Source organism: Drosophila obscura, unplaced genomic scaffold (genome assembly GCF_018151105.1).
Source record: "Drosophila obscura isolate BZ-5 IFL unplaced genomic scaffold, ASM1815110v1 contig_150, whole genome shotgun sequence".
Lineage (NCBI taxonomy): Eukaryota > Metazoa > Arthropoda > Insecta > Diptera > Drosophilidae > Drosophila > Drosophila obscura.
Window position 1 is genome coordinate 5,847,425 of NW_024542736.1, and position 14,268 is coordinate 5,861,692.

The 14,268-nt window shown below is 52.6% G+C and overlaps 1 protein-coding gene across 1 annotated transcript; it reads left to right on the forward strand.

Annotated features, from left to right (window-relative positions):
- The first annotated feature begins 5 nt into the window (after positions 1-5).
- LOC111070643 (vacuolar protein sorting-associated protein 13B) lies at positions 6-12,342 on the forward strand. The gene is given in 15 exon segments (XM_022361334.2): positions 6-1,507; positions 1,566-2,919; positions 2,985-3,748; positions 3,806-3,998; positions 4,052-4,671; positions 4,735-6,081; positions 6,083-6,694; positions 6,766-6,990; positions 7,051-8,090; positions 8,149-8,517; positions 8,572-9,333; positions 9,412-9,896; positions 9,958-10,241; positions 10,243-11,910; positions 11,974-12,342. Coding segments are annotated over 15 exon segments (11,232 nt in total). The 5' UTR covers positions 6-220; the 3' UTR covers positions 12,196-12,342.
- The last annotated feature ends 1,926 nt before the right edge of the window (positions 12,343-14,268 follow it).

The window sequence follows — 14,268 nt, forward strand, 5'->3', positions numbered from 1 at the left end:
ACACTGCGTGCCGGGGCTAAAACGTAAACAATCTACAAATTACAGGCAATATATCTATTTTGTTTTCCTTTTGGCATAGAAACGACACGACACAAAATTTATAGCATGTGCCTCAAACAACAGTAAACGCGCGACGGCAGCCAAGTGAATGCAGGATACACCTGTAGTGGGTCTTCAGTGCGTGGCAATCGACGTGGAAAACTGAAGGAGAGGAGCAACCATGTTCAAGCTAGAGTCCTACATCACCCCGATTCTGCTGAGCTACGTGGCCAAGTATGTGAAGAATTTCCGTGACGAAGATGCCCAGGTGTCGCTGTGGGAGGGCGAGGTGACGTTCCAGAACCTCGACCTGCGGCTGGAGGTTCTCGAGGAGGAGCTTAATCTGCCCGTGGAGCTGGTTTCGGGGCACATCCACGAGCTGAGCATCCAGGTGCCATGGACAAAGTTAATGTCGGAGCCGGTGAAGATAATCATAAACACAATTGAGTTTGTGGCCAAACTGCCGGACAATGAGAGCAAACAGCGTCGGGCCTCCTACCAAAAGGAGCAGCGCCGAAAGGCGAAAAAGGCGGCAATGGAGGCGGAACAGCAGCAGGGGGGAACCGCCCCCGCCTCCAGCTCAATCGTGGTCAACAAGATAATCAACAACATCACCCTGCAGTGCCACAACATCATTCTGAAGTATGTCGAGGACGACATTGTGGTTTCCATGAATGTCCAGTGCCTGAACTTCAGCCCCGCCGGCGAGAACTGGAAGCCCACGATGGTGGACGTGCATCAAGTGTCCGTGTTAATGCGCAAACTGCTGCAGATATCCGATCTTACCATCTGCCTCGACAAACGGAACACTGCGGGAAGGATCGAGGTGTGCCAAGAGCCGGTCCTCTATCGCTGCACCCTGGAATGCCGCGTCCTGCGGAAGTACAATGCCAACACAGTCAGAACCTCGAGCACGACCAGAATCGGGGTATTCACCAAGGCGTTTGACATTAACGTATCGTCGCTGCAGTTCCCGATGGTCATGAGGTTGATCAAAATGCTGCTGGAACTCAAGCCGGCGGAGATGGAGGAGGAGATCCCAAACCTGGATGATCCAGAGGAAACAGCGGAGGGCAACGAAACGCCAGTGGGGGGGCCACAGCCCGAGAGCCAGAGCTATCTGTGGTGGGCCTGGAACCTTTTGCCCAGCTTCGAGTCGCAGGCCCCTGCAAATGCGGACGATGAGACCATTGGCCATTCCTTCGATATGGGCATCTACGCCGAGGAGCTGAACTTTCAGCTGAAGAACTCGGAGTACTTCACGGATCAGGCCATGGGCGGGATGAAGCGGATCCGCTACACCCCCATCCTGCGCATCAGCTTGGGCGGCATCTACTACGAGCGCTCGCAGCTGAAGGAGAACGACTGGACGAACGTCAAGGCGGGGCTGTCGAGCATTTGCATGGAGCCCCTGGGGGCATATAGAAGCGAGGATCCAGTCGATCGGGTGTTGGTCAACACCCAGGAGGTGAGCAGATCCTTTCTATGATAATCCAAGTAATATTTTCCACGCTTTTGCCTTGCAGTCCCTGAAAGATCGCTCGTTCATCGACAAGAGCCTGTTCGACGAGCACTTTATGTTCTCGGATCGCACCTGGTCCAGCCACAACTACGAGGACTACGTGGCCAGGAACACCGATGAGTACATGCTCTTCCGCAGCCCCGTGCTTTCATTTGATATTGTCGAGTACCGGGCCCCCAAGTCGAACAGCCATCCCCTGGCCGAGAGCCAGCTGAAGGATCTGGGACTGCGCATTCAGTATCGTCTTCTGTCCGCCGGAATCTCTTTCCACTTCTCACAGTCGTTTCTCCAGGTTAAGAATGTAATTAGCGATTTATTGCGTCCTTACGATTACTCGGGATATCATTCAGAGTCGATCAATGTCGCCGCCACAGTCGAGGAGCCCCAGCAGCAGGAACTCAAGAACACCGACATGACCTTGGCGGACTTGGAGTACCTGATTGGATTCGCTCCCACCTGCAACTACAAGATCGAGCTGCGCAACATGACCATACAGCTGTACCCACGCCAGCAGCCAGAGGAGTCCTCGGCGGCCAATCAGCATCAGCTGGCGACCACCGTCAAGCAATCCCTGCTGCCATATCTCCAGCTGAGATTTCCCCTGGTCGAGGGCACGCTCTGCGGCCCAGTGAACGCCCAACGTCTCGTCCAACTGATTACCCAGCTGCAAGACAAGCCGCGAGAGCTGATCAATTCGTGCTACACTTGTTACCGATTCAATGTGAAGAACCTTACGCTGACGATCCTGAATACCACGCCAGAAAATGGCCGCGCCAAGCTGCTGAACATTCCCCGGATGCAGTTGAACGTCAATCGCCTGCTGCTCCCCCATCTCTGGCGCCCCAACGATGCTGCGTTGGAAACGGTGGAGATTCAGTCGGAGATCCTCACTGTAGAGTTCTCGAAGCGCGAGCTGATACTCGCCAAGCGCATCATCCCCCTAATAATGAGCTTCAGCGGCCCAGAGCTCTGTTCCCTGTCCCATCTTGTGGCTCAGTCCACTGCCAGCTCGGATGTGATCAAGCTGCAGACGCTGGCCACAAAGTTGCGGCTGAATTGCCACAGGTATCACACGCATCTGTCGGCAAATGCGTCGCTGCGAAGCCTCAACACAGATGCCTACCACTCGAAGATGAACATGCGGAATGTGGTGCTGTCCACCACCAAGGACCTCAACAACAAGTGGCTAGAGGTGCAGCTGCAGCTCCCGCTGCAGGAGGCATCCACGGACCAGGAGCGGATGCCCGCCACTGTCTTGTGCCTGTGGGCTGAACCCTTCCGCTTCACCACGGACATATACCTTCTGCAGTTTCTCAATTTCTCAGAGCACACGGAGAAACGAAAATCAGCGGAAAATGGTAAGCCACGCAGATTAAACTTGGAAGATCTCTGCCTTCCTACAATGATTTTTGTTAAATTTCAGAAATCGAAATGGAAGTGGAGGCTGCTGCGCCAAGCCAGTCGGAGCAACAATTTCCTCAATCGGTATCAAACTATTCCACGATATCGGCCACAGCGTTGCCCCTGCAACCGCGTCGAATCAGTCGCAACAATAGCCGCAAGATCTCCGTCCCAGAGGAGACAGTGCATCTCAGTTCTGAGCGGGATGAGAGGCACACACAAACGGAACCCATACCTTGTTTATTGACGGACAGTAAGAGAGACAGGAAAAGTGACATTGATCTCGGTCAGCTGGTCAAGCGTCTTAGCTCCATGGTGGTGCTCGTAGAGATTGCCCAGGTCCGGATAGACGTGTGCGAGTTGATGGTGCGCATGAGCCCCGCAGAGACGAATGTGGAATACACATCTATACGGCTGCCCCGCATGAAAATCAAGTCCAGCAACTGCGATACCATTTCGCGGGGCAACATTAGGAGTGTCATTCTGGTCGCTGCCAAAGCGGATCTGATCAACTGGGTCACAGATCTCAACGACTTGAATGTCTGCTACTGCAGGGGAGACACAACAGAAGTGGTTCTGGCACCAGTTAGGACTACCATCACACTGGCCATGTCCCATAAGCTGGCCGAGGGGAAGCAGCAGGGATCTATCCATTCCAAAAAGACACCCGAGGAGGACCAGAACAAGGAAGATCACTCGGATCACCCTGTCGAACAGCGAGGCCTCGGTACTTACTCAATAAATGTCCATGTGGACATGTCGTCCATCAATGTTTTTGCTCGAAGGGTAAACCAATCTACATATTAATAGCTGACTAGTAGAGCTAATCCCACGACATTTCAGGTGAAATTACTGCACGAGCATTATAAAATCATATCCGAGATTCAGAGATCTCTTAGTCCTGAAGATGATGGCAATGTCAAATGGAGTTCGGCTCCCCGACTGGAGGTTTACACGGGCAGCTCGCAAAACTATCCCGCGATCAAGGAATTTCTAGAGCTGGATCCAAACTTTGAGCCCCCGCAAGCGCAGAATGGTAAGAAAAATACAGAGACCGCTTTTCTGGCTTCCATTTAACTTTTGTTTTAGTTGGCGAAGTGGATTTCTCGCTGATATTCTTTTGCCAGTGGACCATACCACGGATCAGCTTCGAAATGGAGAGCCCTGCCGATCGCAAACAGAATAAGATTGTCGTGACTTTTGAAGATCTCCTCCTGAACGTGGACAAGCATTCGGACTTCACGAAGATCACCACCAAAGTGGAGAACCTGGGACTCGACTACTACGAGGCCAAGCCACAGGGGGAGTGGCTAAAGAAGGATGGCTTCTACATCAAAATGCTGGGCGACAGCTTCAATTTGCCACTCATCAGTGTGGTGGTTACCACCGTCAGTCTGCAGAATCTGTACTCGAAGATTGGAGCCAGAAATCCCCGCAATAAGCAGCACACAATCTCTGAGCTGCTGATTGAAGTGCAGCCCATTGAGATGGTCCTCGATCTGGACCAAATCACAGACTTTGTCATCCCACTGTGCGGGGTGATAGAAATAATGAGGGGCAACAATGAGGCACTGGATCAGCGGCCAGCTATGGAGAGTCGCGTGACAACCGTCCAGGATCTGCCCATGGTGCACCTGATCAGCAAGGGAATCTATATCTACCTGCCATTGGCCACGGGCAGAAAGTCCTGCAGTGTCTTGCTGCTGAGGGTAAGATTTGTGTGCCCATCTTTGAGTTGCCCCAACTTCATTCCTTTTTCTTCTCTTCTGTAGATTGAGAATGTGCAGCTTACGCCTAGCCTGGAGAATCCGTTGGTTCGGCAACTGGTGCGCCAGGACATCTACCAAAAGGCCGCCGAGCTGAACATGCTGAGCACCCCCGGAGCCCTGGTCGAGGATCGTCAGTACGAGCTGAGCGTCAAGAAAGTATCCCTGTCCACGGGCAACTGGCTGCAGACCCAAAAGTATCACATGGAAAAGAGTCTGGCCAGCGAGCACAACAATCCGGCATTCGAGTGGAACAACCAGACTCGTCCCATCGAGCTGGACCACATGGATATCTTCAGGGACTTTGACTTCATCATGGTCTATGCCCCGGCGATCATCTACGACCGGTTCTTCGTCTGCGGACAGAGCGTGGAGTACAACTGTGTGACGGACTTTGTGGCCACTCTGACCACGCACCAAATCAACCTGATAACCTGTATCCTAGTGCGCTTTCAGCGCTTGTACAGTGTCCTCGATCAGGTCTACGGCAAGCAGCCTTCACTGAGCAAAATGTCGTCTGAATCGATTCAAGGCATCTTGTCCAGCCCCGTAGACATTTCGGCCAGGAGCAGTCGCCTGAGGCAGTCCCATTCTGGCCTGGCCAGCGCTAAGCGAAGTCGTTCCAGTTTCGTGGATGCCAGAAGCAGCAGCGATGTGTTTATGGGATCGTGTCAAAGTGATTCCGGAATACATATCGGGGGAAGCAGTCGATTGATGGGGAATCAGAAGTCACAGGAGGGGCTGCAGCCGAGTGTCGTGAGCTACCCGCAAAGTGTCTCCTTTGTGGCTGGGATATTCGTGCTGAAGATCTACGATGTCTTGCAGCTGGAGGAGCTCGAACTGGAAGTGCCAGTGATGAAGCCACTCATCATGCTGACTGTCTCCCAGCCTAGCTACATGTGCACCCGAAGTCTGAAGGCCACCATCAGGCAGGCATCCATTTTCAATCTGAACGTAGCGGGGGCCACGCCTGGGACGGAATCAGCGGTGGGAGAGTTTAATGAGGCTGTGTTCGACACACTGCCAGGTACTCTGAGCAGCTCGGGGATTCCCCCACCGCTGCTCACTGTGCGGTCCCAGTGCGATCGCATCCATCAGACCGAAGTGGATGTGGAGGTCCGCAAACCCATCGTCCTGCGCCTGTGCGAGTCGAGCGTCCAGCAGCTGGCCAGCGATGCCATCCGCATCTACAGTGTGCTCCTCGAGAGTCCCTGCTTCGCTGTGCGCAGTGAGCGGCCCGTAGTCCAGGGCCCACAGCTGCGGCAGATGAAACACAACTGCTACAATGCGGATCGCTTGAACCTGGCCTTCGATCAGATCACCATCAAGCTGTTCGACGCGGAACGATCGTACAAAGTGCAGCTCCGTGTGGCTGGACTTTAACACCAGCATCAAGTTCAATCCGCGTCCCCAGAAGGCCGTCATACGATCCACGATTGGCTCCTTCTACATCCAGGCCGGCGAGAAGATCTTCCTGCATCCGCTGCTGATGCGTTTGTCCATGGATCTGGTCAGTGAGCCATGGTCGGACGATCTCCTGATCAACGCTACGCTCAAGCTGCACTTTCTGCACATCGATGCGAGCGTTTGGAGTATCCTACAGCTGCAAAAGGCCCATGAAGGGCTCAGGCGGATTCTTGACCATGGCCATCGGGAGTGGCAGAGCTTTCTGAGGCATCGTCCGGTACTGGGCATTCCAGCAGAGGTCGCACCCGAAACCCTCGTCAAGTGCAATCCATCCAAGGACTCTATTGGGCGCCACAAGCGCCAGCTGAAAACTAAAGCAGAATTCTATCAGGACGACCTCAGAGCGGGCGCCTTTCAGTTTGTCTACCTGAACTCCGAGTCCGTGCTGCCCATGCCCTACCAGGTGCAGATCATCAAGAAGAACTACGGGATTATCTGCTGGCGCTATCCACAGCCACGGCAGATGACCAGCATCCACATCTATCCGATTCCCATGCCAGTAAGTTATTCCCCCGCCTCTCTGCATCCTTCTCGGCAGGCAGTCCAGTCAATTGATTGCTCGCTTTGCAGGTCTCCAATCCCATTCACATCATGTGCCGCATGGAGTACTTTAGTGAGACGCACGAGACCTTTCTCCACTACTGCGACTTCCAGCTGTCGGAGACGGCCACCAGGCAACTATCCCCGCCAGATCGTCAAATCTGTGCGAATATCTGGCGCGTGGTCATTCTGCAATCGTTGATTTCTGTGGATGGCACCTGCTTTGAGGGAGATGAGGATGAAGATTTGCATTCCGTAAGTACCTACAGAGTTATTTATTTGAGGGAATCTCATTATTATTCAATTATTCTGCAGATTGATAGCAGCCGCATTGAGCAGGCCTTCAAGACCGATGCCGACAACGATTTCATATTGCATCCAAAGGTTCTCGTGGGATGCATGCGCATTGATACCATTTTCAGGGCGGAGAAAGTGCCCAAGCTGCAGCTGCTGCTCTGCTGCCAGGACATGGAAGTGAACCTGCTGAATCTGCCAGATGCCAAGGGGGAACTGCCGTCCCTGTTGAAGGAATACTCGCTCAAGCGGACCACAGACTGCCCACAGACCTTTCTCACAGTGCACGTGGGCGATCTGCAGGTGCACTCGGCTGTCTATGCCACGAATGACTTCAGCCTGGAGACTGATTTGCGCGCAAGGGTAACGTGCCTGGACTATGGCTTCCTCAATATGCTGGACATCGTGGAGCCCGTGAAATTCTCCAGCTACGCCATGTTTGCCCACTCTCCGCGCTCGCTAAAGGCGAACTTCCTGCTGGACAAGCTCCGCTTCAACTGCGCTCCCTACATGATCCACACGCTGCTCAGCTCCAAGCAACACTGGCTGGAGGTGCTGCGCAACAGCGAGATCCGTCACACGCTCATGCCCAAGTGTGTGGTGGTCAACCGCATGCAGGCAAATCTCGGCTTCGGGCAGACTGGCACAAGCGAGCAAATATCCCTGGCGCCCCAGGAACTGCAGCTCTACCACTTCCGCAGCTGTGTGCACGGGCAGGAGCTAACGTTCTTCGTTAGGAATCCCGAAACGAATCAGATGGAGGCCAGCAGCTCGCTGCACATTGCCTTGAAGTTCGAGGAGGAGCAGAGAGTGCGTCATCTGCGCGTGGGTAAGTGTTGCATCACCATCAAGGTGGGCAAACTGTCTGCCACACAGATCTACATACTGGTGAAGGGCCAGATTGAAGTGATCAGCATGATGCCCTTTGACTTGATCACCGAATTCCGCCACGAGGGGAAACGCTACGACGAGCATACGAGTCCGCACGATCACTTGCTTCTGGCCAGAGGCAGGGCATCCTTCTACCAGACGGTGGTGCGGAACGGAGACATTAACTTGCGGTAAGAAATTGCTCACTTCCACTCGAATTTGTAACTGGATTTCCCCTTCTCTAACCAGCCTGAAGTTTGCTGCTGGTCGCGGCAAGGGACGCACTGGCGACATTCCCCTGAAAACCAACAATAATCTGCCTTGGCTGGTCAAGGTGCCCACACAAAGCTCCTTCCAGCAGTTCGTCAGCCTGTGGGTACGCATCTTGCGCGAGGATGTGGACTTGGACTCAGACTCGGTGGACTCTGACTTTTATCCGCAAAAGATATTGATTTGCATTTGGCCCATCTTTGAGGTGTGCAACATGCTGAGCGGCGATCTTCAGGCCACAGAAGATACGACTGGGGACAGCTCTCAGATCACAGCCCACGGGGGAAGGTGGTCTCTGCAGACGGCTACCACCCACAGCACTGAGCATCGAGTGGGCTTTCAGTTTCCGTAGGTTATCACACATCCCCTCGTTCGAGTATCTGTTAACCCAATTTATTGCAGGGCTCCACTGTGCAGCAGGGGATTGTCCCAGGATAATTATACATTCATGCTCAAGGCCATGGACTGGCACAAGTTCTTTTACTTCGATCCCGCCCTGTGGACAGTTGAGAACTCGCTGCACCAGCTGGGGAAGACGCTGAAGCCAATGTGGCCGCTAAACGACGATGAGGAGCTGCGCGTGCGTCGCCATGTGCGCCTGGAATCGACGTTCGACGTGGAATACCGCGTACATGCCACGCGAGAGTTTTCCTGCACCTTGGGACTGGAAGTTTCCGCCTGGGGAATGTTCATCAATGCCACGGGACTGGACCTGAGCATCTGCCAGACCAAGGATCGCGAGCGCCATCAACTCAAAGCAAACTGCCTGGAATTGGTGCCCAAGTTGTGCGGTGTCTTCACCATTGATGTGCCCTTTGGCTGCAGTTGGATCGCCTCAACGCCCATCTACCTGGAGGAGCTGGCCAAGACCGTGGAGAACAGCCCCAAGAGAAGCATGATGCTGCGCCCGAGTTCCTATGTGGATATCGTGGTGGTGCGCAACGAGGAGGTGCTGCGCATGATGCTCGAGTACAGGCTGGAGGACGGGCGTCGTGTGTTTAAGCTGCGCTCCAAATTCGTAATAACCAATTTCACAGATGTCTCCCTGAACGCCCTGCCGCTGACCATGGATCACAAGGAGACCTCCACACGGGAGGAAGTGAATGCGTACAGCACGGCCAAGAGAAGTCGCAGCCTTGTATCCGTGGATGGTACAAAGAATTGGTAAGCTATCTGGGGGGTTTCTAGGTATGCTACCCCACCCTATATATAATTCACAATCCCATTTCATTCTCGATTCAGCAGTGGAGTGACGGTGGACTTTTTCCACGATCTTAATGCCCGTGCGGCTAATCATACCTGTGATACGGCTTTTGTCTACTTTCTGTGCTTCAGTGTGGCCGGCGGTCGTGATATATCCATACCCATTCCGCTGGCCATACCCTTCACGAGACGCTGCTTTAGTCTGCAGACTGGACGGGAATCGGTGCCCTTCATGATCACTCTCATCGAAAAGGACAATGTCCACTATCTGAGCATATTCCGCGACACAGCGCCGGCCCTGATCATCAGCAATAGCACGAATGTGAAGTTCATTGTGGCCCAGACGAGTGCCTCCGGCAACAGCAATGTGACATGCACCAACTCCGAGTTCGTGGGCAGGCACTTTGAGTGGAATCAGCTGGTCTCGCCGCACAGTAAATGTTACTACACCCCGCCGCAGATGTACGCCAACTTTCCCGATGTCGAGTTTACCATGTGCAACCTGTCGTTGGCTGTATATAATGGTGGGTTTCATTTCTCACGACCGAAGAGTGCAGTAAATCCAAACGAGGTTCCCTGTTTCAGACAAGTCCTGTGGCAAGAAGAAACTCGGCTGGTCAAAGCCCATCAGGACTGACAAGTCGTGGAAGAAGTTCTTGCATGTGCCGAGCCACGGCGATGTGAAAGTGGTCGTCTGTGATAAGCATCGGGTCATACGCGTCAACATCTACTACATTGCCCAGCAACTGGAGTTCTCCGTGAAGGATCTACGCTCGCGGCTGAAAAAGCCAGAGAACCGTTTGCTGTCCCCGGAGGAGGACCCAGAAAGGAACTTGGAAGAGGCCGAGACGGCTACTGACACTGCTGCCAGCGATCCATGGATTGCCATTGCCGGACATTGTTGGCTGCGCCCATTTTAGCGAGGAATGCGAAGTGCAGCCACAGATCAAGATACGAATATTCGTGAAGCGTTTTGTGTTCAGCCTGCAGACGGACAACCGGGAGAAGGACTACTTGAAGACGGAGGTGTGCAATATCTATGCAGACGACTCCATGCTGGCCTACGACGACGACGAAGATCAGCGGGTGCTGCGCCTGCAGCTGCCGAATCTCCAAGTGGATAATCAGCTGTACGCCAGCGGCAAGTACGATTTCCCTGTGCTGCTCTGTGCGGAGCAGTTGTACAGGCGCCACAATGGCCAGCCGCAGGTGTACGACTTGGATGAGGTGTACCAGCAGCAGGCACAGAGTGGCCCTGTCTCCCTGCTCACCTTCTATTTGTATCAGGACGAAGTGCAGCTGCAGTCCGTGCGGTGTCATGTGCAACCGTTTCGAGTCTACATTGAGGACGCCTACCTGAACCAGCTGCTGGAGACGCTGGTGGAGTGCGAGCCATCCCATTGCGTGCACACGCCCCGCGAGGAGCAGGACAGGATCTTGCTGCCCGATGGCCAGATCCTCCTGCCCGACCACGTCGTAGCGCAGTCCTTGTACATAGCCGAGCCCTTGCGCCTGAACAGCTTCACCGTGGAGCCGCTCAGCTTGCTCCTCTCCGTCCACACCTCCTCCCGACTGTACATAGCCCTGGACCACTCTCCCCTCTCCTTCTCCCGCTACGAGCGCCAGCAGATCCTCACAGTTCCCCTACGCTTCGGACAATCCCTGGGACTGCACTATCTCAGCGGAGCTATTTTCGGAGCCGGCTGGGTGGTGGGTTCCCTCGAGATTCTGGGCAGTCCCAGCGGACTAGCCCGCTCCTTCAGCACCGGCCTGCGAGACTTCATCTCGATGCCTGTGCAGGGGCTGTTCCGCGGGCCCTGGGGCTTTATGGTGGGCGTGACACAGGGTTCTGCCTCGCTGTTGCGCAACGTAACGGCGGGCACTGTGAATTCGGTTACCAAGCTGGCCGGTTCGGTGGCACGGAATCTGGACAGGCTCACGCTGGACGCAGAGCACATCGAACTGACGGAGGCCAGAAGACGGGCCCGACCCCAGGGCTTTGCCGATGGCCTTACACAAGGCTTGACTGGACTGGGCATCAGTCTGCTGGGCGCTGTGGGAGGACTGGCGCATCACACACTCGAGGCACGCAGCTCGGTGGGTGTCATTGCCGGCCTTACCAAGGGCATTGTGGGAGCCTTCACGAAACCCATCAGTGGAGCTGCCGAAATGCTGGCCCTCACCGGCCAAGGCGTTCTCCACACGGTGGGCTTCAACGCCATGCCGCAGCAGGTGGAGCCCAGCGTCTCGCGGAACATGGATCTGCACCCCAGTGCGTATCGGATATGGAGTAATCTGCCAGAAGAGCTGCGCCACGCTCAGATATTGTTCTTCTGCGAGATCACGCTGCACGCCAGGGATCAGCTGCGGCCGGCTCTGCTCTTCCTGACCGCATCGGTGCTGGCCATCATGGAGTCGGACAACGATGACCTGACCTTTGCCTCTGCAGTAAGCAAGGTGGCTGTGGCAGAGGATCGCGATGATCCCACAAAGTTTTACCTGAGCCTAAGGCCAGAGCAGATGGAGGACTTCGAAGGGGTAAGTGGAATCAAATCAAATCGAACCGAATCAGTGTTGGCATAAGCTCGACCTTAATTCCAGCAAATGAACTACACGAATGAGCGCATCCTGAAGTTCTTGAACACCTCGCGACTGCACACGATAGCCAACGATTCGCTGAGTGATATTTTCCAGCTGAATGAACTCGAGGTGGACCACCAGTTGAAGCGCCAAACGCAATGTATCTTTTACATCCAGCACAACTTTGGCAGGCACCTGATCCACTATCTGAAGGTGATCGGTCGGATGCAGGCCTCACAGTAGCCAGTATGTTTCACAATTAGGAATTCAGGAGGTAGCAAGTCCCTCGCCTAAGTCCAAGTATGTTTTAATTGATGTGTACGTTATTTTATGCCAAAAACAAAAGACAATTTTTGTTACTTTTTTGCAATAAAAATAAGCAAACCAAAATATATAATTATATTCCGATAATCCTATCTGCCCATTGGCTAATGGATAAAGTTCGTTACGCAAAATGCAATTTAATGAAATTTATTTTGGTTAAGCCAAAAGCCCACCACAGCCATAGCCACCCGTGCCACATGCCAGAGCATGCCAGAAACAAAACTTAAAACTATTTGCAGGCAGGGGCCATGGGCATTGCATTCCGCCAATGAACTGCAGCACGAAACTTGGTTGGAAGGCATTATAATGGCGCGCGGACAGATAAATCGATCTAGTCAAAAACAATGCAAGTAGCAGAAACTTGTAAAAATGTACTTGTCGTCCACAAAAGCCGCCAATGAGAAGGGAAGGTCTTGGCTTGACTTCGCTTCGCTTCGCCTTTCTCCGCTTTGGCTGTGGCTTTGGCTTTGGCAGTGAGTGCACAAACTGAGGATTCAATTATGGCTGGGGTTGGCACACCGCAGCCACAAGCAGCCTCAGCCCCCACACTGGTTGCTCGTTGCTGGTTGCCTGCACAAGGCACTTGGCGCATGGCGCTTATTGACGCCCCAGGTTGACCTTCTTTATGTGTTTGACATGTCCCGGTAGGAGCCACAGCCACCACACACACGGACTGAAATGAAATGCCTTCCTTCTATTGTTTAATGTGTATAAAAGGTGTGCATTTTACGACTGCGTTGTTTCTTGCCCTAAAGTTGCCTCCTATTGTGTCCGGTTCTCAGTCGTACAGGTATGTATTCATAGGTAAGTATATGGCACATACATATATACGAGTATATGTATATGTAGATGTTTTTTGCTCTCTAAAAGTGGGCTGTCATATAATTTAGTAGTCTCTTTTGGACCCATTTGATGCTGTCCAATTAAAATGCATCCATTGAAAGCAATGCCTCCACATTAATGGAATTCAATAGCTGTAAATGTAACCAATTTCCATTCGATTGAGGCTGCCAGGCCTAATGACCTGCATTTAAAATGCTTTTAGTGCAGTGAAATTGAAATGAGCATAAACAGCATTACTACTTCCATATACACACATATGTATATATGTATGTACAAGGCCACCCACCTAATGCATTATGACAGCTTCTTCTCCTTCTACTTAGTGAAGGGCACTCGGGTTCTTTCTTCGAGGAGCTGCTGGCATAAGGGTCTGCTCTGGCTTCCATTTACGAGTGTGGTGTGCCCACATGTGGAACGGAATGGTATGGTATGGAATGGAATGGAATGAAATGTGAGTATTTATGCATAAATCTGGGCAAAGTACAATTTCATATGACTTCCGCTGAATCCAAGATTACTAAAACAGGCCTCGGGTGACTTGGAACCACGGCACTGAGGGACTTGTGACGTTTATTACAGAGTAGGAAAATAAATGGACATTACATACACACAACGAAAAACCCAACGAATTATTCATGGCTTATAAGAATGTAAACATTGGAAAATTAACGTACGGTACGCCATGCCATGTGCTCTCAGTGTACGCCCTCCCTCCCAGCCACCCCGCCTCTCCGCCCATTTGCTCGGGAGGATTGGCGGGCGTTCAAGTGGGCACAGGACATAAAGCAAATAAAATAAAAAATCAAATGCAATTTTTTCTAAAATGGTTACTTATAAAAAATTGATACACCAGCAAAGCATAGAGCATAGACAGCTTGCAGGGGAGTGGAGTTCCACAAAAAATACAAAAAAAAAGTATACAAGCGAACCATACACATAGACACACAAATATTTCAAATATGTTTTGACACTGACTGTCGGAGGGGGAAGTGAGAAGAGTGGGGAAGGGAAGTCGCCCTAGGCAGTCGGATTATTCATATTTAAATACATACGTACGTACATATTGCACACTCACTGGGGACTTTGTACATTTGTCAGATGGGTTTTGCAAGTCTAGGCCAACTCTCCCAAAGATGCCACACTCCGAAT